Below are 21922 nucleotides of genomic sequence, written 5' to 3'. Positions count from 1 at the left end.
ACAGCTCACACTCACATCAGGACACAAGTGAGTAACCAGCTCTCCTGTCCGGAGATACTTCAGACCTTCAGGTGCGATGGAGCAGCGACCCCAAGGGCAGCCCCAACCCCACACACCTGGGTACCAAGGGTCACTCATGGCACCTTTCACACCCCCAGGGGCCGGGAGGCCTGCGTGTGGAAAGCAGCCCCAGCCTCTATGCACCTGTGTCCTCGCCCCTAACATGAATTCAGGTCTGAGCCAAGCCATGGGGTTGTGACAGGACAAAGGGGTTAGCACGTCTGCTGGCCCCAGGCTGCAATGCAGGTGAGCTCCAGCAGTGTGGCAACCACTGGGCGGGACTGGCTCCAGAGGAAGGCATGGAGGCCTCGCCCAGGCCCTGAGAGCCATGGGCATCCCACCTGCATTTGTGTGTCCAGTGGCCCTTGTGGGATATGAGCATGTCTGTCCTCACCCCCAAAGGACAAAGGACTTCCTGCCACACAAGGCCACAGAAGTAGGGACTGGTCACGAGTACTATAAAATTACTGATATTGAGAGACCCCAAAATACTATTCAGCTAAACTTACATTGTATATGAATTTCCCCTTATAACCTTGGATTTTTCAAATCTTGGGCACATTCACGGAGGGACGGGTCATGACAAGAAGCCCAGGGTCTGGCTCTGGGCAGTCAGTGAACCAGGTACCCGTATGTCTGAGGGAGGAGCTGTGCCCCACGGCTGTGAGACACTTAGAGGACGAAGCACTGGGGACCCCACACGCATTAACACAGGGTCAGGGTGGCCGCACTCAGGGCCGACGTTGCAGCTCTGGGCTTGGAAATTGCTTGGCGAGCCTGTCAACGCCTTCAGCCATCCGGGCAGGCAGGAGGTGGGGCTTCTGTTCTCTGTAACACCTGTAATATCCTCGGAGGCCGAGGGCTGGGGTGCACCTCCCTCCACGCGCACATACACATGCACACGTACACACACGCACGCACGCACACGCATGCACCCAGCCACATGCCCCTTTCATCCGCGTGAGACACAGCGAGCTGCTAAGGGATTCAACTGCGTCCAAACTTCCAGAGACCCTGGTGTCACCCCGGCGGCACTCACCTGAGGCCGTTCTGCACTACGCGGTTCCGGCAGGTCCTCCAGCAGGAGCAGGCGTGGTTGCACTCAAAGAGCAGGGGTGGCTCGGCCATGTTGAACTCGGGCAGCAGCCGGCCGTCCTGGGGACACACGCAGTGAGGCCCGGCGCTCAGCACCCTCGCTGAACAAACACCAATGCACTTCTGCAGACCAAAGCCCTGGCCCGGAAACCACGGCTCCTGGTCAACTCTACACCTAGGGTGATAGGAGCTCTGTCCAAGTCCACTGGGAGGCTCCAACCAGAGCTCTACGCAGCACTTGAAACCTCTTGGACAGCTCTCCCTGGTCCCCCGACTGTGGCCAGTCTCTGTTCCCCCCAATCAGCCTCTCTGCCTCCCCTCATCCTCTCAGCCTCACTGAGGCTGCCAGCTGGGGGGATCCTCCACTTCCCTCAGTGGCCAGCAGCCCTGGACTCCTGTCCTGCAGCCTCCAGGCTGGACCACCTGCCCACACCCACTGCCACTCTGCACCCTCGGCCCTGCTGCCTGCAAACCCCTAGCTCTGGGGGCATCAGGCACCTATCTTTCTGTCCTACAACCTGGACGCCTCAAAGCCATGGGGCAGTGCCCAGGCTGTACAGGCCGAGACTGAGGCCCCAGCAGCTTCAGAGGCTACTCTGAACAGTAAGAACCTGCCCCTCCGCAGAGAGCACAGGCGGACATGTGAACCCTGCTTATGACACCCTCAGCCTTCCGCTCAGACAACACACTCTGCTGCTACCCATGTCCCAGTGTCAACTCTGGAGACTCCACCTGGGGCCTATGTCTCCCCTGTAGCCAGGACACCCAGGCCCTGCCCAGCCAGGGGCCTCGAGCTTCCCACCCCGGGGCCGGGCAGGGCAGGCCCGGCGGGCTCACCTTGCCGTACCAGCAGCGCATGCTGAGCTGGCCGCACATGCAGTTGCTGGAGGAGCAGTCGTCGATGCACACGCAGTACTGGGGGGCGGGCGGGCAGGCGTCAGGGGCGCGGCAGTTCTGCTCCAGCTCTCCACGCCGCACCGGAGTCTGACGTGTGCTTTCTGAACAGAGCTGCACAACCCCCCGCCCCAATTCTCAAGGACACCTGGGGTGCAGCCCCTAGGAAGGGGGGAGTGCGGGCAGGAGAAAGCGCTCAGGCACCAGGCTGCGGCCCGGGAGGGAGGGGACCCGGGGCACCTGGGCCAACAGCCAGAGGGAAAGGCAGCCGGGTCAGCCCTGGGGGCTCACGGCACAGGACACAGGACCCGTTCCCTGGAAGCTCTGTTAGCCTCCCCAGCCCCACAACGCAGTCCTCCTGCGACGGGCCTCCCCAGGACCCCCGCTGACCTGAAGGTGGGTGATGTTCCTGTCGATATTCATGGGGGACGTCACGCAGTTCTGAGACACGTACTTGTAGTTGCTGGGGCACGGCTCGCTGTCCACAGCGTTGACACATGGGATAGGGATTCGCTCATAGCCCCGAGCGATGTCTCTGAGAGGGAAGTGGGAGTCACCCTCCTGTACCAGTGCTGCCCCAAGCCAGGCCCGGCCCGGAGATTTGGGCTGAACCCTGAGGCCCGGGGCTTCGCCGTGGACCCGGCCTCGGGCTCAGGCTCACCTGCTCACCATCTTCTCCACCGGGGCAGGCCGGTCGGGGGCAGCGTCACGGAGTGCCTGGCTCATCTGCAGGGCGCTCCACACCTGCGAGTGGAGGCTGGCGCACTGCAGTGGCGTCTCCCCCTCCTTGTTCTTCAGGGTGACGTCGGAGTCTCGTGAAAGGAAGAGGCTGAAGAACAACGCATCAACACCATGATCAGACCCACAAGTGAAGAAGCGAGGGAGATGCACACGGCAACTACAGTCAGGGAGAGCAAGGGAGGTGCCCTGGCTTCAGAAGGACCAGTCTGTGCTCACCGAGAGCTCCTCACCCTGCTCCCCCACACTTACTGTCAAGTCACCTGCCCCTTGGCAGAAAGAGCACATAAGAACTAGGCCGGTATTTGACTTCTCTCAGTTTTTCCATTCAGAGGCACCCTCAGGATAAATGGGCAGAGATGGTAGAGGTAAACCTCGCCCAGTTGGCCACGTGCTCAGTCAGCGCCCAGCAGACACAAGAGCGACTTGGGGGGCACTCATGGACGAAGGGGACCCCGAGCAGCTCTGCAAGCCCCTCTGGCCCTCCCGTGGGCACCACTCCTCCGGCCCCAAGTGGGGGCCCGCCACGGTCGACCTGGGGATTTGGGGATTTCCATAAGGATCCTCCTCGAGCCATGCTGACCTCCCCAGGGCCCCGCAGACACTCACACGACGCAGGCGTAGCGGTCCTCCCGGGCAGCGATGTGCAGTGGCGAGTCACCGTGGATGTTCACGGCGTGGAGGTCACACCTGGCGGCCAGTAGGATCTCGGCGATGTCCACGCAGCCCGAGAAGGCCGCCCAGTGCAGGCAGATGTTCTCCTCCTGCACAAAAGACAGTGGGCGCGTGAGGCCAGGGCACATGCGGCGCCAAGACTGTTGTTTTATCTTGTTTTCATTATAAAAGTGACATTGTCACAGTACAGAATATGTCACAAGTAGAAGAAAAAGTCAGCCAGAATCAGACCACCCTGAATACAGCATGTCACTAATGTAGTGTCTAGGGTGCTTTACTTAGTTTTAGAACCACATTCACTTTGGAGCAGAGTTATAACTGCAGGACAGGATTATACTTGTAGAAGATTTGAACAGATAACCCTGATGAAATTAAAGTTTTATTTCGTCAGGGCCTCTGTCAAATAAAAATCATTAATGAAGCAAAGAGAAATGGGGAAAATAGTTGTGCCATGTGAAAAATACATGGTTTGTCACACACAGACCATACACATGACTATAAAACTATCACACTAAGTTACAGTACACTGCAATTTTGAAAACACTGAACGTGCAAAGGACAGGAAAGTAAAGAACAACTTATATAAAATTAAACTGAGAAATAAACATGGAAAGGAGAAAACACCCGGCCCTGCCTGGCAGCAACGGCTGTAATTACAGCAGCAGGTACGCTCGGCCTGTGCTGCTGGGGACACAGCGGAATGACAGGAGAGCCCCGCACACCCCGGCCGGGCCACCAGGCTGAGCAGCCTCTGGCCCCTCCTCATGAGCCTCCAGCTCCACTTCTCCCTCCTTCCTCGGGTACAACCAGCCAGAGGTATGCATGCCAGCAGGGGGCCGGGCCCGCCCACCCACCACACGGACACCCTGCGCCCCACCTCCACCCTGCGTCCACTCTCCCCTCCAGCCCCATGAACTTCGGGAAAGAAAAGAGTGAAGTAGGAGCTAAGTGGTCTCGTGCCCCCCACCACCCCTCTCTCTCCTTCCCAAAGGAATGCAGCTGCCTTGGTCACACTCAGGATCCCTGAGAAGCCGGCCCCTGTCTGGCCCCTCCCCGAGTATTACTCTCAGAAGCTCCCCACCCTCATCTCCACCCTCCACACATCTGTGAGCTTTTGTGCCAAACAGTCTCCTTAGGGCCCTCTTTCCTCTTCCTTTCATCAGAAGGGTCTGTGTCTTTATCGTCAGAAATCTGTCCTGAGAACCCTCTAGGCCCCTAGCCTTCTCATAGTGGGCCGTGCCACCTCCCAGCCTCTCTGAGGTCCACCTGTCACATTGTGACAGGCCTACAAATCTGATGGGGGGGGGTCCCAGCACAGCTGGGGCAAGAGGGACCACAGAGTTCACCCCATACCTGAAAGAACCAAAGAGTAAGACAGTCAAAACATGTGAAAGAACAGTTTCCAAGAACCGGACACCAGCAACGGAGGGCTGTCCCCGGGAGGGAAACCAGCCAGGGGCCTGTGACCACCGCTCACTGCTCCGAGGGGCCAGGAGGAGGGGAGGCCCAGGGAATCTCGCAGCAGTATGGGGCAGGAAAGGGGCTCTGGAGAGCTGTGCGTTTGCCCTGGACCTCTGGGGGACACCTGAGGCTCAGCACTGGCCCCAAACAGGAGGGCTGGCCAGCCTCAGGCTGAGAGCTCCTTGGACCACCTCACAAACCTGGAAAGCAAAACCCAAAATAACTGGATCGTTTCCAAGCAGCTTCGCCGAACCCAGAGCAAGGATGGAGACAGTTCCACAAATACAAATTCCCCACGAGGTAATTTCACAATGTCTGATGTCCAGCGTAAGGTGACCAAACACACAAAGATCCAAGAAACTGGACTCACAATGAAGAGCAAAACCAGCCCAGTCAAACCCAGAACAGACACAGAGGTTAGACCAGCAAACGAGGAAGTCAAAGCAGCTGGTATGTTGAGAAGAGACGTATTTCAGAAAATACTGAGAAAACCCAAGCAGGACACTCAGAGCTGGAAACCACAAGGGCTGATGGAAGCGCAGCGGGGTCAGCGTAGGGGAGACAGCCGCAAGCCTGGAGACAGAGCACAGAGCCCCTGCCGGGACCCAGAGTGAGAATAACTCACAAAGAAAGCACATCAGCGAGCACGGAGCAGCTCCAGCTGCGTGGCGCCCATTGAACTGGGGCCTTGGGAAGTGGGTGGGGCAGAAGCAGCCCTGGAAGAAATGACGACCAGGAAACTTCCAAGTTTGATGCAAACCCCGCACCCACAGATCCTAGAAGCTCCACGAACCCTGAGCACATGCACCCCTCCAGACATGGCGTGATCAAACTGCAAAACACAGTATCTCAAAAGCAGCCAAAAGAAAAAAAGCAAGTTCTGTCCAGAGAAATAGAGACAAGGACGCCACTGGGAACTTCTCACTGGAAACATTTCGTGTGAGGACTCAGGGAAGCAATGCACTTCCAGTACTGAAATTAAAAACTGTCATGCTAGAATTCTGTATCCAGCAAAATACCTTTCATGAGTGAAGGTAAAATAAGGACCTCATGGGTACTAAAAGGCTGAGTGGATCCATCACAAGGTGCCCGGCACTACAGGAAATGCAGCCATGGACGAGGGACCAAGCAGGCGAGGAGGAGCTAGAGGAGAGGGGACACCGGCTAATGCACGGGACCTGTGTTGTCACTGTCTATTCAAAAGGTCACTGCTGTGTAAACCAACGACGTGCTGCAGTGCTTAGTGAAAAGTGGAGAGGAATGCACACCACTGGGGAGGGAGCCGGGAGCTGCTCCTGGAGGGCTCTCCCCGCAGACCACACAGCTACTATGGTCATCAGGAAGCCGGATCCTGGCCCAACGATAGGCGCCCTGCTTGGGGCCAGGAGATCGGGCCCATCCCTGGGCCCTGAGCGCGGCAGAGGGCCAGGGGCAATTCCAGAGAGGAAGGGTGGCTTTCCAAACACACTGCAGAAGCAGCCAGAGGCCACAAGCCAAGGCCCGTGTGGGGCGCCAGCACCTAACCCTACAGGGTGTGGACGGGCTTGAGGTCCTGGCTAATCCCAACGCCTTCTCCAGCAGGACAGCGAAGCACGGTCCACACAGGAGCAACGGATAAATGGGGCCTGACCATGCAGACCTCACACTGCTCCAAAGACAGAGATTAGGACTGGTGACAAAAACTCATATCCACTATACATGAAAACTCTCACAACTCAAGAATGAAAAATAGACAATCCAACGAAAAACGAGCAAAAGATCTGAAGAGACCCTCTGCCAGGGAAGATAAAGACTGACTGTGAAAGTGTTGGGTTTCTCATACATGGAAAGGCCCCACACAGGAGGGGAATCGCTGGACAGGAAGGTCACACAGCTGCTATGCCACCAACCAGGAGACCCGGCCGCCAGCCACAAGAGCAGGACAAGCAGGCAGGGGCAGCTTGCAGGGACAGGAAGGGAGACTGATGCGGGGCAGGCCTGCGAGGAGAGGGCTGAGAGAGAACCCACCGGCGGCAGACGTTACGGGGGGGGAGTTAGGAGGCGCGGAAAGAAACCTGGGGTAAGTGGCCTTTGCTCTCCTGGCTGTGTGAGGGAGGCTGGGGAAACAGGTACCCAACTGCACACTTTACACAGTACAGTTGTGCATCAATGAAGCTGGTAAAATAAAACAGTAAAGTTTCTTCACACAAATAACGAGTACACAGTTTAATCAGCTCTTTCTGGCGAGAAAAACCAGCACCAGAGCCAACACCGCTGGATGCCACGAGGCTGTGCACTGCCTAAGGACATGGGGTTGGTGCTGCCCCAAACATGGCCACATCCCCCAAGGAGCCACATGGGACCGGGCACCTCCTGCCCATCCTCACCCGATCCCCCCAGGGCTTCGCGCTCACAGCCGCTCCTGCTCCCAACGCTGGGACCTCGGCTGCGAGCTGCAGCCCCGGTTTCTGAGCGGGGAAGGTCCCCGGGCTGAGAAGCCATGAGGAAGGACCGGCCACTGCTCCATCCTTCCGTCGAACAGGTCTTTGCGGGGCTCAGAGCTGAGGGTGGGTGCGCTCCCCCTCCAGCCTCACACCCTGGGGTGCCGCGCAGACACGCACCATCCATAACAGCGCTTTCAGACTCCTCTCTTGGGGCCCAGTCGGCCTCTTATTTCCTTATCAGCCGGATGGGTCTGTGCTGGAGTTCCCACTTGCGGCCTTGCTAACTGTAAAGGTGGACCCAGCTCTGCAGGCCACGCCCTGTCTGGGTCCTGGGAGCCCATTTCTCTTGCCTGGGGGCAGCACAGGGTCTCATGTGGAGCAGCCCCACGACCCTCCCACCCCCAGCACCGCACTGGCCTATGGGTCCCCGACGACTCCCACTTTAAGTTCTTCAGACTTGCCTAGTGCTTCCTGTGACCTAACAGCCACACTGACACGTGGCTGAGGCCTGTTCCCAGAGAAACTGGCGAGTCCTCTGACCTCGGCCCGAAACCCCGTTTTCCAGGCAAACTAATCTGTCCTATGAAACTAACCACCGGCGGGTACCTTAGATTACAGCCTGGAAACCACGGTGCAGCCAACCCTTCCCCCTTCTTTTCCTTCCGAGGAGGCTGCTGCGGTGACAGCAGCGGTCACACCTGTACCGCCAAGTGTGGGGTGTGCCCTGGGGCCCTTGGTCCCCAGCACAGAGCTGGGAGTCAGTGACGCGGTCACAGCCCGGACACACCTCTGAAAACGCAGACCCGCCCAAGGGCCGGGTGTCAGGAAACTACCCCCTGATTCACACCCAGTAACCGGCCCGCACACAGAGTAAGCACAGAACCGGCTGGGTCACCGCACCGCTGCCGGCGCAGCGGAAAGAGGGCAGATCCACGGCCAGGCGCCAGGGTCCCGCCTCGAGGAGGAGGAGCCACGGCCGTCGCCCCGCGCGCCCTCGCCTCCCCCCCCCCCCGCCGCCGTCACCCCGCAGTACGCTCGCCCTCCTACTCACAACCGTCACCCCGCGCGCCCTCCCCCCCACGGCCGTCGCCCCGCGCGCCCAGCCCCCTCCTCACGGCCTCGCCCTGCCCTCCCCCACAATGGCCGTCACCCCGCGCGCCCTCCCCCCACCACAACCGTCGCCCCGCCCAGCCCCCTCCTCACAGCCTCGCCCCGCGCGCCCTCCCCCCGCCACGGCCGTCGCCCCGCGCGCCAGGTCGCCAGGCCCTCCCCCACCGCCGTCGCCCCGCACGCTCGCCCCCCTACTCACAACCGTCACCCCGCGCGCCCTCCCCCCCACGGCCGTCGCCCCGCGCGCCCAGCCCCCTCCTCACGGCCTCGCCCTGCCCTCCCCCACAATGGCCGTCACCCCGCGCGCCCTCCCCCCACCACAACCGTCGCCCCGCGCGCCCCCTCGCCAGGCCCGAACACGGAGGCCACACTCACGTTGTCTCGGATGTTGATGTCGGACCCCTTGGACAGCAGCAGCTTCACGAGGTCAACGTGCTTATACTCCGTGGCCCAAATCATGGGCGTCCAGCCACCATCGTCCTAATTCCAAAAGAAAGAAACAGAAATGCGGCACAGCTCCCAGAGACGCGTGGCCTGAGAACAGCACGCTCAGACCCCGCAAGGCGGCCCCGGGCGGGAGCGGGGCGGGGAGCGCAGGCAGAGTCTGCTGGGCAGCCCGGGACCGCCGAGCACACCTGACATCGGAATCTCCTAGGTAAAGGGCCAGGGTGACACAGAGCAGACCCAACTCGCAGCGTCCGCGTCTGGGTGGCAGGAAGCTCTGCCTGTCCTGCGGGTCCCAGGGACGGACGTCAAGCACGAAGCAAGAACAGCAGCCAAGGACTGCGGACAGACGGACACCGGAGCCCAGAGACTAACGGAGGCCATGAAGAGCTCCCGCCCCTCCGGTAAGGGCAGGAGCAGAAGCCCCCCAGCAGACCCCACTTGCAGGCTGGGTCATGGTTCCAACGAGCTCCTTGTTTCAACCAGGAGGTGGCAACTCGGGAAATGGGAACCACATGGCCAATTCTTGTTCTGGTGACCAAAGGCTCAATCCTCCAAACATCCTAACACGACTTCCTGACGTTCTGATCACACTTCCCAGGGGGACACACGCCTCTGCAACTAAAGCGAGCTCACTCTGGGCCTCCCAGGGGCACTGGGGACACGGCAGAGACGGCACAAGTCTGCCCCTGGGGCCAGCCCGGCCGTAGCGAGTCACCAAGTCTGACCAGATGGGAGATGAAAGATGAAACAGGAGGGGGTCAGGCCCATGGAGCCCACAAACCACACCATAGGGAGCTGTGTTTCTGTCCACCTGGGAGGGTCTCACAGACAGGGTGAGGGGCCTAGGAGCTGGGGAGGCAGATGGGCCGCTGTGACAATGGAGTCATCTCAGAGCTCTGGTTCCTAAGTATGGAGGGTCCCGGAGAGCTGGTGGGGGGGGGGGGGGCAAAGAGGGGATGGTGGAGGGGTCTCACTGAGGGCGTCCTGGAAGCCCCTGGGTTTGCTCTCCCAGCTGCTCACTCAGCAGGCACTTACAGGCCCTGCCCCACACCAGGCTCCGAGGCCACACCAAGCCCACCCTGGGGTCCAGCAGTGGTGGAGACACAGGCAGACGAGAGGCAGGTCCTGGGGAGAGGTGCACTATCAGCTGATGGCTGCGACCAGGAAGGAAGACTGGGGGCTGGGAGGGTGTCCTGCTGGAGGGAGCAGCATCTGAACACAGGCCTCAGGGACACCAGGTGGCCCAGGCAGACACCAGCAGCACAGAGTCTGAGTATGTGAGTCTGCGGAGCAGCCAGTGGGCAGGCCGGGGGGGGGGGGGGGGTGGACAAGGCCAGGCCTCCCAGGACCTCACCGGGGAGGCCGTGGAGGATGGCCGAGGCCAGGACTGCCGCCAAGGGAGCCCTGTGGCCAGACCGTCTTGTGAGTGCCGCAGGGGAAGGCGAGGCTTTACCTGACAGTTGACGTCCATCTGTCCATTTGAAAGCAGATACTGCACCACCTCATAGTGGCCTTTCTTGGCAGCCAGGTGCAGGCAGGTGGAGCCCTCTGCGTCCTGCAACACAAACGCCATTTAGGACCAGAGAAACCCCGTGGGGCTGGGGCAGCTGGTCCTGCAGCCTGACCCCTCTTGACAGCTGACCGCCTCCAGCCGCTCCCGGGGACAGGGGGCCCGTCTCCTTCGGCTTTCAGCTCCATCTCTTCAAGGACATTCGATGCACCACAGTAGCCGAACCATCTCAAAACAAATCCAAGCCCATTTCAGTGTGCAGTCAGACCCAGGGAATCCAACCACTGTTACACTGACACCTCTTTTGACACTTTTGCTACAAATGTAGGTGGTCCTAAATGATGGTTTTATGTTTTTAAATTGTCCACAGGTAACTTATCATATACCCTTCTGCATTCATGTTTAGTTCAACATTCTGACTTTGAGATTCGCCTTTGTACAGGGCAGGTAGCACATTATGTCAATGCTGAAAAACCGGTCCGGTTTTGCACATTCCTGGTTGAGGCTGTGGTTTCTGGCTGTTTTGTTCCCATTTCCCTGATTCCTCGGGCGAGAGCTGCCACGGCACCCGACACCAACATGGCCTTTATGGATTCAGCGGCCAGAGGATGGGTGTGTCTGGGCGTCTGAAAGACCAGGCGCCTTCCCTGCACCCCTCGGTCACACACACGCCCTCTCCTGGGAGCTGCCTGGTCTCCCTCCTCATCGAAGGCAGCCTGATGCTCTATGGCTGCAAAACCCTCTCAGGTGGCAGCCTGCCTTCCCTGTGCCTCGTGACACCTTTCGCTGATCAGAAATCCTGAGTTCTGTTGCACCTGATCATATCCGTCATTTCTGTACTTTCTGTGTCTCACTGAAGAAATCTTTCCCAATGCGGAATCACAAAAATAACCTCTGGTCTTAACTTCTGCAGGTTAGGTAGTTTCGTCTTTGGTGTTGGCATCAACAGCGGGTTGGGGGCGGCAGCCTGTGTGCGTCCAGCAGGGGTCTGCAGAGGCTCTGGGATCTGTAGGTTATTTTTCACCAAATTTGGGAAATTTATGACCACCTTCCCTTCAATGTATTTTTCCCCACTGGTTTTCTCTCTGTTCTGGGACTCCAGCTACACGTCAAACAGCTTGACGATCTACAGCCTGGTTTTCACACAGAGGAACTTCTGACTGGGCTCCAATTTCAAGGGCCCTTCCCTGCTGCACTCAGTCTGCTGGTAAGGGCGTGGGCAGCCTGCCCACGTTAGCATTTGCTCCCCAAACCACCACTGCTCCAGTCCCTTGAGCTGCTGGCGCCAGCTGCTTCTGTGAGGCCCGCACACTGCCCTTGTGCCCTCGGTGGTGCTCTGCTTGGCGGGCACTGACTCCCGTGACGAAGCTTGGAAACTGTCTGCTGGAGAGACTTGGGCAGAGCTTGCCCACCCACCACGACAGGGGATTAATAAGTTATCCATATTTACAGAAAAACTAAAAGTTTCCAGATCTCAAAATTCACCCAGAACAAAGGCCAAATACAAGCTTGAAAAAAATATTCACAACACATGTAAATAACTGTACACGAAAACATGTTCACTTGAGAGAAGCAAATTAAAAGAGTACTAAAAAAAAAAAAAAGGAACGAATAACAACTTTTGCATATCAAATTGTTAATATCTAAAAAAAACACTAATAGTTGGCACTGGTAAAACTGCAGGGAAATTAGTGCTCAGACACTCCTAGATGCAATTCAGAAACAGGTATCAAAGCCTTAAAAATGAGAATGTATTCTGAATGAGCAATTCCACGTCCAGAAATCTGACTTAAAGAAACCAAACGTGTGGGGAGCGTGTAGCTCAGGGGCAGAGCAGATGCTTACTTAGCATACACAAGGTCCTGGGTTCAAGCCCCAGTGCATCCTCTGAAAATAAGTAAGTAAACCTAATTACCCCCCCAAAATTAAATAAATAAAAGTTTTAAAAATAGGAAGTAAAAAAGAACTTAAAAAGAAAAACAAGAAACACGTGCAAAGATTTAGCTATGAAAATGTCTATTAAATAACTGTAGAATAAAAATTGAAAATGACAAATACTAAATAAGCAAATCTGTAAAGATTAAAAATTATATCAAGAAAAAATAACGTAGCCACTTGAAACAATGCTGTAGAATAATACTTATTAACAAAAAATAGAATTTAATTTGATGGGAAAAAGGAGTTAATAAATTAGTATAAACAGTGTGGTCACTTTCTCATTGGAAAAAATGTGTATTACAGTGAGACTACGAGACTTCCTTCCCATTCTTGCTGTGGTGGAACTACATACACACGCCTGCACCAGACATAAACCTCGCCACTCTGACCACTATCAAGGGCACTGACCACCCACGCAGCGCTGGGGCACCACCGCTCTTTTCGCTCGGCACTTCCACCCCCAAGCAGAGGCTGGTGCCCAGGAGGCAAGGATCCACTACTCTGGATCTGCAGACCGGCCTGTTCCGGGCCCTCACACGAGTGCAGCCACCAGTACCTGCCCTCCTGTGTCCGGCTTCTTCACCTGGTGCGACGCTGTCAAGGTTACCCACGCTGCGGCCTGCACCAGAACGCCCCTCCTTCCTGACGCGAGGCTGAGCAATCCTCCACTGTGGGGACGGCCCCGCCTGGCCTGTCCACCGTCCACCGGAGGACACCCCGTGGTCCCTGTGAGCGACGCTGCAACAAGAGGGCACTCCTGCCCGTGTCCTTGCTTCCCGTTTCTTTGGAACTGCCAGATCGTATAGTGACCCACAGCTCAACTTTCTGAGGAACCAGCAAACTGCCTTCCAGTCACCGCATCGCTCTACGCTCCCCCAGCACCGTTAGAGAATTTCAATTTCTCCACACCTCCAACACTTCTCTTCTGATTTTCACTAACAGCTGTCCTCAGGGCATGAGGTGGTGCCTCACAATGCCGCGGAGCATCTTTTCCTGTGTGAGCTGACCATTCATTCATACACGTTCTCTGGAGAAATGTCTACCCAAACTCTGCCTGTTTTTGAGCTGGGCTGGATTTTGCTGCTGAGTGGTAGGAGGCGTTTATATACTCGGGAGAGTAACCCCTCTCAGACACAGAATTTACGAACATTCCTCCCCTGCTGTGGGCTGTTCCTTCACTCTCTGGACTAGTGTCCTTCGATGCACAAAAGTTTTTAATTTTGATGAAGTTTAATCTTATCTATTTTTTTCTTTTACTGTTTCTTTGTTCTTGGTTGTCATAACTAAGAAATCACTGCCAAATCCAATGTCACAAAGATTCTCCTGTTTTCTTCTAAGAGTCGTACGGGTTTAGCTCTTAAGTTTCAGTTTCTGATCACTGTGAGTTAATTCTGAACACACTGTAGGGCAGGGGCCCAACTTCACTCTTCTGTGTGTGGACACCCTGTTTCCTCAGCACCACTTGCTGAAAAGACCGATCTCTCCTCCTAACGGACGATCTAGCCCCTTGGCAAAAATCCCATGATCGCACGTGTGCGGGTTTATTTCTGGCTGTCTATTCTCTGCACCGGGACCACACTGCTTTGGTCACTGTGACTTAGTCATAAGTTCTGAAGTCAGAAGGGTGAGGCCTCCAGCTCTGTTCTCTTGCAGGACTGCGTTGGCTGTTTAGGGCCCCGTGAGAGTCGCTATGAGTCTCAGGCTGTGGAACGGCGCTGGCATTCGGAGGGGGACTGCACTGAAGTGCAGGTCACCCTGGGTGGTGACGACACGACCAGCATCCCCGGTGCAGGCCCCCAGGCGCAGAGGCTGACTGCGGCACACCTTATGTAGTAAGGGGCCTGAGCACCGGCAGGTCCTGGGACCAGTGCTCCGCCGACACCAGGGCATGAACGCACAGTCTCCCTTCAATCTGTGAACACAGGATACGCTTCCATTTATTTGTATCTCCAATTTCTTTCAGCAACGTTTTAGTGCACAAATCTTTTGCCTTCTTGGTCAAATTTATTCCTAAGTGTTTTATTCTTTTTGATGCTATTGTAAACGGAACTGTTTTCTTAGTTTCCTTTTTTGATAGCTGATTGCAAGTGCACAGAAACACAACTGGTCTTTCTGTACTGATTTCGTGCCTTACAACTTCCCCTATTAGTTCTAACGATCTTCTGTGTGGATTCTTTATGGTTTTCCACACACAGGAGCACGTCACCTGTGAGCAGAGCCCCCTCCATGTCCCCCTGCCCGTCTGAGTGCCTTCTCCTACTTCTCTTCTCTGCCCACCTGCTCGGGCCGAAGGCAGAAGACGGCGGGTGAGCCACCAGGCAAGGGGGGACGCGCCTCTGCACGCCCCCACCAGCTGCAGCCCGCCGTCAGGTCCAGTGCTCACCAGCATCTCCTGCGAACAGACCGGCAACCAGGCAGGGTGAACCAGCCACTTCCAGACACCCTGCAGTGTCTGTCTGACGGCTACCGAGCCCTGCTCCTCCTCGTGAGAAACCCCGACCCCAGACAGTGCCTCTGGCCCACGAGTACCTTAGGGTCCGCGAGGGCACCGGCCTTGATGAGGTACTTCACCGCGTCTAAGTGGTTGTTCTCGGCCGCCTCCATCAGCGGGGTCCTCTGGTCCTCCGAGCAGGTGTCGATATTGGCGCCCGCCTGGTGAGACAAGGGACAGCTCAGGTGTGACAGCTGCTGCTTGGTGAGGAGACGCCCCCCCGGGCTCAGACCCCTAAATCAGAAGTCTCAGGAGCTACGTTACGCTCTTCCTGCAGACCGTGGCTGAGCCGCCCAAACCTGAATTCAGAGACAGGATCACTACCACCGTCAGACCTTTAGTTCAAAGAAAGCCTTTCATTTCTAAGTTAATCTGGCAAAAAGTGTTTACAGCACATCAGCGACAACACTTTCAGAAATAAGAAAGGTGAGACCCGCTATGGCAGGCAGAGAAGTGGCGCAGAGGGGCCTCAGCAAGGCTGGGCTGGGCGGCAGGCGGAGACCCGGCCTGGTTACTGAGGACCTGGTTCAGTGGCCTCCGAGGCCTCTTCCTCCAGCTAATTTAACGCTTGCCAAAATTAACTGAACAAAAACTGATTTCCAATGTGCATTCTGGAGAAACCTCTAATTTTCTAGCAGCATGTGTACTTGAAAACCAGAGAGCCGGCAGGTATATGAGAGTAAACGGCTGTCTGACTCGTGAGAAGCCCACCTTCAAAGCAGGCTGTGCGCTACAAGCACATTAAGTGGCGCCTGAACCTTCTCCACACGGGGGAGAGAGTAACTTCACGGCTGACGTGCAAAAAGCTAGTATTTATAAGGTTGAAAACAATACTATTTTTACTATCAACAATTACATTTCAAAAGTAACACAATTTAGTGAGAAATTTCTAAACAGACCTAGAATGGTGGCTTGGAAAACAGGGGCCTGAGGGAGACCGTGCTGTTTCGGAGAGCGGCTCCCTCCTCTCGGGGCAGAGCTGAGATCAGAGAGCGGAGCCCCGAGGAAGGAAACGGGAAGGGACACGGGTCCAACAGCCCAGCCTGAGGGCAAAGCAGAGGTGGGATTCCACAGCAGTGACTTTTAACAGATGAACTTAGAAACACAAGACAGGTGCAGAGTGAGGGCCAGGCACTAACCAGGCCAGTGTGGGATCGGCTACACTCCAGCCAGGATGCACAGAGCCGGAGGGACCCTCTGCCGCGGAAAGGCCAGGCGCTGCCTGCAAACTGCACACACTTGGCCAGGCCTCTCCCTGATGCACAGGAGTGCCGGGCGTGGGCACCAAAAGCAAATGCGAGAGCCCAGCTTCGGGCCCACCCAGGGGACAGCCCAGGACAGTGGGGCCCACACGCCAGGCAGCCTCCGACCAAGCAGCGCCTAGGAGACCTGGACGGTCGGTCTGATGATCAAGAGCTCCCTGAGACTCAGGTGCGAGTGAGGGCCAGCAGGGTGGACCCACTACCAACTCTCCGTGTGCTCGTCTGAATCCGCCCCAGCAAACTAGGACCCTGATAGGAAAGTGACTGTCACCAGGAAGCCCAGGGGAGGCTGAGAGACATGCCGAGAGAGCTTTGAGCCACAGGGAGGAGGCAGGGGGAGGGCATCAACCGGGGGTCTCCACCCAGAGACGGGGAGCACAGGAGATGTGTCCAGCATGTGGACTTGATGCAGCTCCAGGCCAGACACACCACTGCCAACATTGCCAGTGCCGGACCCAGGCAGTCCCCCATGTTGGGCGCAGAGGCCCCTCTGGGCACGAGGGGTATGTGCGCAGGGCCCCGAGGGTGTGCACTTGTGTGCAGCCCACGGCAGGTCCTGGCTCGCAGGGGGCCACTACAGCAGGTGGCCCTCTGGCCCTATAGCCACCAGAAAACACACCTTTTTCTATGAGAAGATGTCTCAGGGGCTTATAGCCTACACAGCCTTTAAAAAGCAAAGCAGACGGGACAGACCCCAGACACAAGCAAACACATCAACACGTAAGGATGCGACATCAGCGACAGATCCGGGAGCAGGTGGAGGCGCCCAGTGGCTGAAGCAGCCCCGAGTGACTGTCCGTGGGGACAAGCTCTGGGCCCAGGACAGGAGTGACCCGCAGCAGGTGCTCCGAGGGCACAGCTGCCCCACAACGGTGAAGTCCTGCTGGGGTTTAACTTCACTTCATCATTTAAAGCCACGTGCGGTAGGGCCACAGTTCCCAGTGAGAACTCGGAATGAAGACGGAAGTGGATGGAAGAACGTCAACCCGGCTCCACACCACTGAGGCAGGAGCCGCTGCCTGCGAGGGCCCGCGGCTGCAGACACAGTGGCAGCCCTCCTGCTGCGGAGCCGAGCCTGGCCAGGGGGAGAGTGAGGGAAAGCCCACCCACAGAGCTGAGCCTCCGGCAAACACCACCCTTGGATTCAGGTCAAAACAGAGTAAATCCGTTTGGTGTCCCTCCTGCTGAGGTCCTGGGGGACGACAAGTTCACAAAAGCACGGCCCCCAGGCTCAGGGAGCTTGCAGCCTGGGGCATCAAGTTCTAATCAGGCGGTCACAACTCCAGGCTACACAGAGTCGTAAAGAAAGCCCGCCCACCCGTGTAGACAGTGTCTTACTCTGCACGAGAAGCTGCAAAGCAGAGCACAGGGCTCCAGCGTCCTGTTCACAACCACGAGGCAGGGCGGGAACAGGCATCAGCGTCAGCGACTGGGCCCTGTGTCAGGCTTTAGCTCTTTGACTGGAACAGGCAAAGAATTCACATCACGGGGCAGCTAAAGCGAAGCTAACGGGACAGAGCGAGGCCACGCTATTTCAGGGGCTCACATGCCAGTAAACACACAGAACCTCGCACACGTGATCGTCACAGTAAAGCCTGGAGAGCTGCCCGGGGGTGGGGGTCAGGGGCGGGACACGGTGTTTCTGGGGAGCGAGCGGTACTGAGTCCTGACCCGAGCTCAGGATGGCCCCTTTGCAGCCATTTATTAACCAGAAGGTTTACGCTTTAAAGACTTTTCTGTATGTCCCCCGCCACCACACACACACATTTTAATGTAAGGGAGGGGAAGGTCAGGTCCTTTCAAAGGAGTGACAAGCTAACTCCTCAAGAGGAAGAAGGGAGTCAGAAGACAGGGGACCATCCCCACCTGGAAGCGAAGGAAGACAACTACGACCCAGCTTCCAAAGCCAGGAAACCACCTCCCACGACGGAGAGCAGCCTGGGTCGCGGCCCTGCCCGTCAGCACTAGGGACGGTGGGGCCAGCCCGCCCCCGCCCTGCCTCCTGCCTACCCTGGTCCTGCAACAATCCCTCGGGCACTGGCCGTCGCGGCCACCCTCAGCAGGAGTACGGCGACCTGCACACCCTCCGTGACTTCTCAGAACGGGGGCCGGCGCTCTCGGTGGTGGTCTCCCAAAGGCCGCCCCTCCGACACTGCCTCCAAGTCCACACCAGTGCCCCGCCGGCCAGCCCAGCCTCCCCTGCAGCGAGCTCGGCCACTCTCTCACGGTCACGGCCGAGATGGACACCTAAGTGACCAGAACCCCACCTGCTGGCTCTGGACCCCCTCATATTCTCTGTGGAACTCACGCCTGCAGCCCTGAGGGCCCCTCCACCGAAGCCCCCACTTGCCCAGCTCCCCCTCGGCCTCCAGGGTCCCTGTGCCCCCTGCACCCCTCCTCCCTCAGGCTCCAGCTGAGCAAGGAACGCAGTTCCTTAGGGTCACAGAGCAACATCCAGGGGCGAGAAAGCAAATAAAGAGAAAAAAAGTGAGATGAAGCAAAAGTCAACCCGAGAGGAAGAAACAGACAAGAGTGAAAAAGGTATGTTTCACAGGCTGAGAATCAAAACCACAAGGTAGGAAACTAGAAATAAGCGCCCCAAATCCCAGCAAGCACAGCTCAACCAGAGGTTCCCATGAAAGCACGAAGCCTGAGCTGCTTCAAGTTCGGTCACATGCCGTTCGAAGAAACGCCCAAACAGGGCTTTGTGGTGGGACGAAGCTGAGGGACCCCACAAGTCAGAATCTGAACCAAGCTCGACCCCCGTGAAGCACACACGCGGTCTCCGCACAGCCAGGCGAGGACCAGAGGCTGAGGCCGCCACTCTGGCTGACGGTGACCTGAGGCAGTGCCGTGACCGTGGATGGACAGGAGGCAGAGCAGATGGGCGCATGGACGGCCGGCACTGCGGGGACCCCATCACAGCGCCCTGGGGACAGCCATGTGCACAGTCCTCTCCTGATGCCAGGAAAGGCCACCAGCTGACGGTCCCAGTCAGGAACCCACCACCAGCCCTCAGTCCTTTCCTTTAAATACAAACAAACAGGTTCCACTTGTTTGCGGAAGATCTAAAATAAATAAGACCAAAACAAACGGGGCGGCACGAAGCTTCAAAACACCGTGACACCTTCGGAGAAGCAAGAAGAGAACCAGAGGCTACAGAAAAGGAACTGTCGGCGAGCAAGAAGAGACTCAGGATGTCAAAGCGTGGTGGTGCAGAGTATCACCCCAGGAGGAGCCGAGGGCCACACCGAGAGCACTGCCCAGAACGCGGAATCAGGACGGAGAGCCGGCCCGTGATGGGAAAGCCGGGCCCAGACGGTGGGTCCAGACAGGCCAACGTCCAAACCCAGGAGACCAGGCGGGAAGCCTGCAGGACAGAAACTTCAGATCAGTGGGCGTAAGGACTCCTGAAGGGTCTAGAGGTAAAGAACCAGACCTAAAATGCAGTCTCGGGACACAGGGTTAGGGAACGGACACCCCAGAGATACGAGGGGGCAGGAGGTGCAGGTGTGGCTCAGCTTGGGACGTGCCCCTGACCCCATGACAGTGCCCAGCGTTGACCAGCCAGCACGCAGAGCAGCATGGGGGGTGGTGACTGGGAGGGAGGCACCCTCAGCCTGGGCCAAGCCTCCTGCCCCAGCAGTCAAAAGGACACTAGACACAGAGAGTGAACCGGAACAACCAATGCTGAGCCAACGGCGGAAAACGGCGGGAGAAAAAGCCAGGGTTGCTGGCACCAGGCCGGTCCCCGCGGGAGTGACAGGAGGGCTGCTTCTCCCCGGAAGCCTCCCGCACCACCGATTCCCAGCTCTCAGACCCGCAGGCCGCGTAACTTCGTGTGGGGACTCCCGGGGCCGGTCCGACCTGGATCAGCATGTGGCAGATGTCCACGTGGCCGGCCTCCGCCGCGGCGTGCAGGGGGGATCGCTTGTTCTGGTGCTCCATCTTGAAGTTGGGGTCAATGCCGTCGACTGTGAACAAACAGGGTTGTACCAATTACTCCGCGTGCAGTCTCTGCTCTGGGGCCCCAGGAAGGCATGGCGGCCGGTGCAGACCCCCAGCCGGGCAGTGTGGACGCTGCCGCCCCAGGGGACCGTCACACGGCACCGCCGGTCCTGCGGGGGGAGACCGGAAGGCAGTGACCAGGTCTGGATGACACTGATGGGCAGGTCTGCTCGGAAGCCCCCCAACAACACAGGCTCTTCCCCGACTCCTGGTCTAACTCTGGGGCTCCTTGGGGCAGCCTCCCCCGTGTCCCCACCAGGCACCAGCCTGAGCCTCGGGTGGGGACACTGTAGGTCAGGCCCGAGGGAAGTGCAGCTCACGGAGCACAGCTCCCGAAGCGGTCACCCTGCCAAGAGGCACCCCGGAGCAGAGGCCACCCAGCACCACACGAAATCTGCGGGGAAATGACTCAAGTCGCCGTTCTGGCCAATGTAAAGGAAAACCTTTTTCCCCTCAGAGCAAACTGTTAACCTTCCTTCTTGATTCGCTGTCAAGCCAAGGCTTCTGAATCGCCTCTTCAAGCCCAAGGCCACGAGTTCAGAATCAAACCACCATCCCTTCTTCCGCACGGGACGCGGCTGGGGCCTGGCCAGCGCGCTCAGGTGAGGACCCATGACAGCAGGGACACACCACGGAGCCTGCAGAAGCCAACTCCACACTAATGTCACCGCAGCCCTCTCTGTCCCCAGAGCTGCCGCCTTCCCCAGGGGCACTCCTGCCTCCTGGAGCACCAGCACAGGGGACACTCCTGCCTCCACATCCCCAGCAGCACGACAGCCTGGCTCCCTGATTCTGCTTTCACTGAATCCGCACTTCCTCTTAACTTAATAATGACGTGCTCATCCTCAATTCAGAGGGGATGCTCCCACTACTGTGACCACTGACAGTAGCCAGTTGACCACCACTGGGTGGCCTTGCCACACCGACCACACCGGCCAGCCGGGCGGGACCCAGCGAAGGGCAGACGGCCACCTACCCAGCATGAGCAGCACCTTCTGCACCTCCCCCTGCCGTGCCGAGAAGTACAGCTGCTTCGGGTGGAAGCGGAGCTTCTTGGGTCTGCCGAGAGAGCACAGGACAGCGTGAGCGCAGGCCCCACCACGCTCACCGCACACGCTCGCCACGCACACACTCACCACCTGCACTCACCACACACATACCACTTACACTCACCGCACACACCTACACCGTACACACTGAGCTGCAGGCTGGGGAGGTGGGTGGTGCCCATGTGCCGAGTCCTCAGGGTCAAGGATGCCATGAACACTAGGCCCGAGGCCTCTCACAGGGAAAAAAAACAATGATCAGCTGCCTCCTCCACCCACAGCACAAGCTTCCTGAGGCTTCTGCAAGCCACAGGGCACAGACCAACCGTTTCTTTGTGGCATGAGGTCCACAGAGCCCCAAGGAGGCGGGGACAGCATGTCACCCCCAGCCACGCCCACCCTCCTCCCAGTGCAGAGTCGGGGCCTGGTGAGGGGACATGGGGCCGGACAGTCACCAGAAGAGCAGGGCCAGAGCTTGAGAGACTTGGGAACAGGTCTCAACATCACAAATTCCCAGGAAGAGAGATCACACGCCGCCCAAGGAGGGCGATGGCAGCCCAGGCCGAGCCCTGACCGTGGCCGTGAGCAGAGGACCCCTGCAGGGCCGGGGGTCAGGGATGCCAGGCCCTGCTGTGGGCGGAGAGTGGGCTGCCTTATCTGGGAGCCGCAGGTAAGACCAGGACCGCTCAGTCCAACCCCTCATTTGCTCTGACACCCTGAGGTTGGGGCCACGGGAAACAGTGTCCGGGGAAACGTCCCCACTA

At 57.9% G+C, this 21922-nt stretch overlaps 1 protein-coding gene across 21 annotated transcripts in view; it reads right to left on the bottom strand.

Moving 5' to 3' along the window:
* The window catches only part of EHMT1 (euchromatic histone lysine methyltransferase 1), a 119326-nt gene that overhangs the window by 14899 nt on the left and 82505 nt on the right, over window positions 1-21922 (bottom strand). For 9 of the 21 annotated variants that reach the window (XM_074362770.1, XM_074362769.1, XM_074362760.1 and 6 more), the window contains 10 exons: window positions 21089-21171; window positions 19972-20078; window positions 14881-15003; window positions 10357-10458; window positions 8832-8936; window positions 3397-3551; window positions 2711-2878; window positions 2440-2584; window positions 1993-2163; window positions 1100-1215 (listed from right to left, as the gene is read on the bottom strand). In XM_074362770.1, coding sequence (XP_074218871.1) covers window positions 1100-1215; window positions 1993-2163; window positions 2440-2584; window positions 2711-2878; window positions 3397-3551; window positions 8832-8936; window positions 10357-10458; window positions 14881-15003; window positions 19972-20078; window positions 21089-21171 — 1275 coding nt within the window. Of the gene's footprint in view, window positions 1-1099; window positions 1331-1992; window positions 2212-2439; window positions 2585-2710; window positions 2879-3396; window positions 3552-8831; window positions 8937-10356; window positions 10459-14880; window positions 15004-19971; window positions 20079-21088; window positions 21172-21922 lie in introns of those variants that run through there. The other 12 variants (XM_074362761.1, XM_074362768.1, XM_074362765.1 and 9 more) reach the window with 9 other exon arrangements.

Source organism: Camelus bactrianus, chromosome 4, assembly GCF_048773025.1.
Source record: "Camelus bactrianus isolate YW-2024 breed Bactrian camel chromosome 4, ASM4877302v1, whole genome shotgun sequence".
In the NCBI taxonomy this organism is placed as follows: Eukaryota; Metazoa; Chordata; class Mammalia; order Artiodactyla; family Camelidae; genus Camelus; species Camelus bactrianus.
This window is presented reverse-complemented; position numbering and strand designations above follow the sequence as displayed.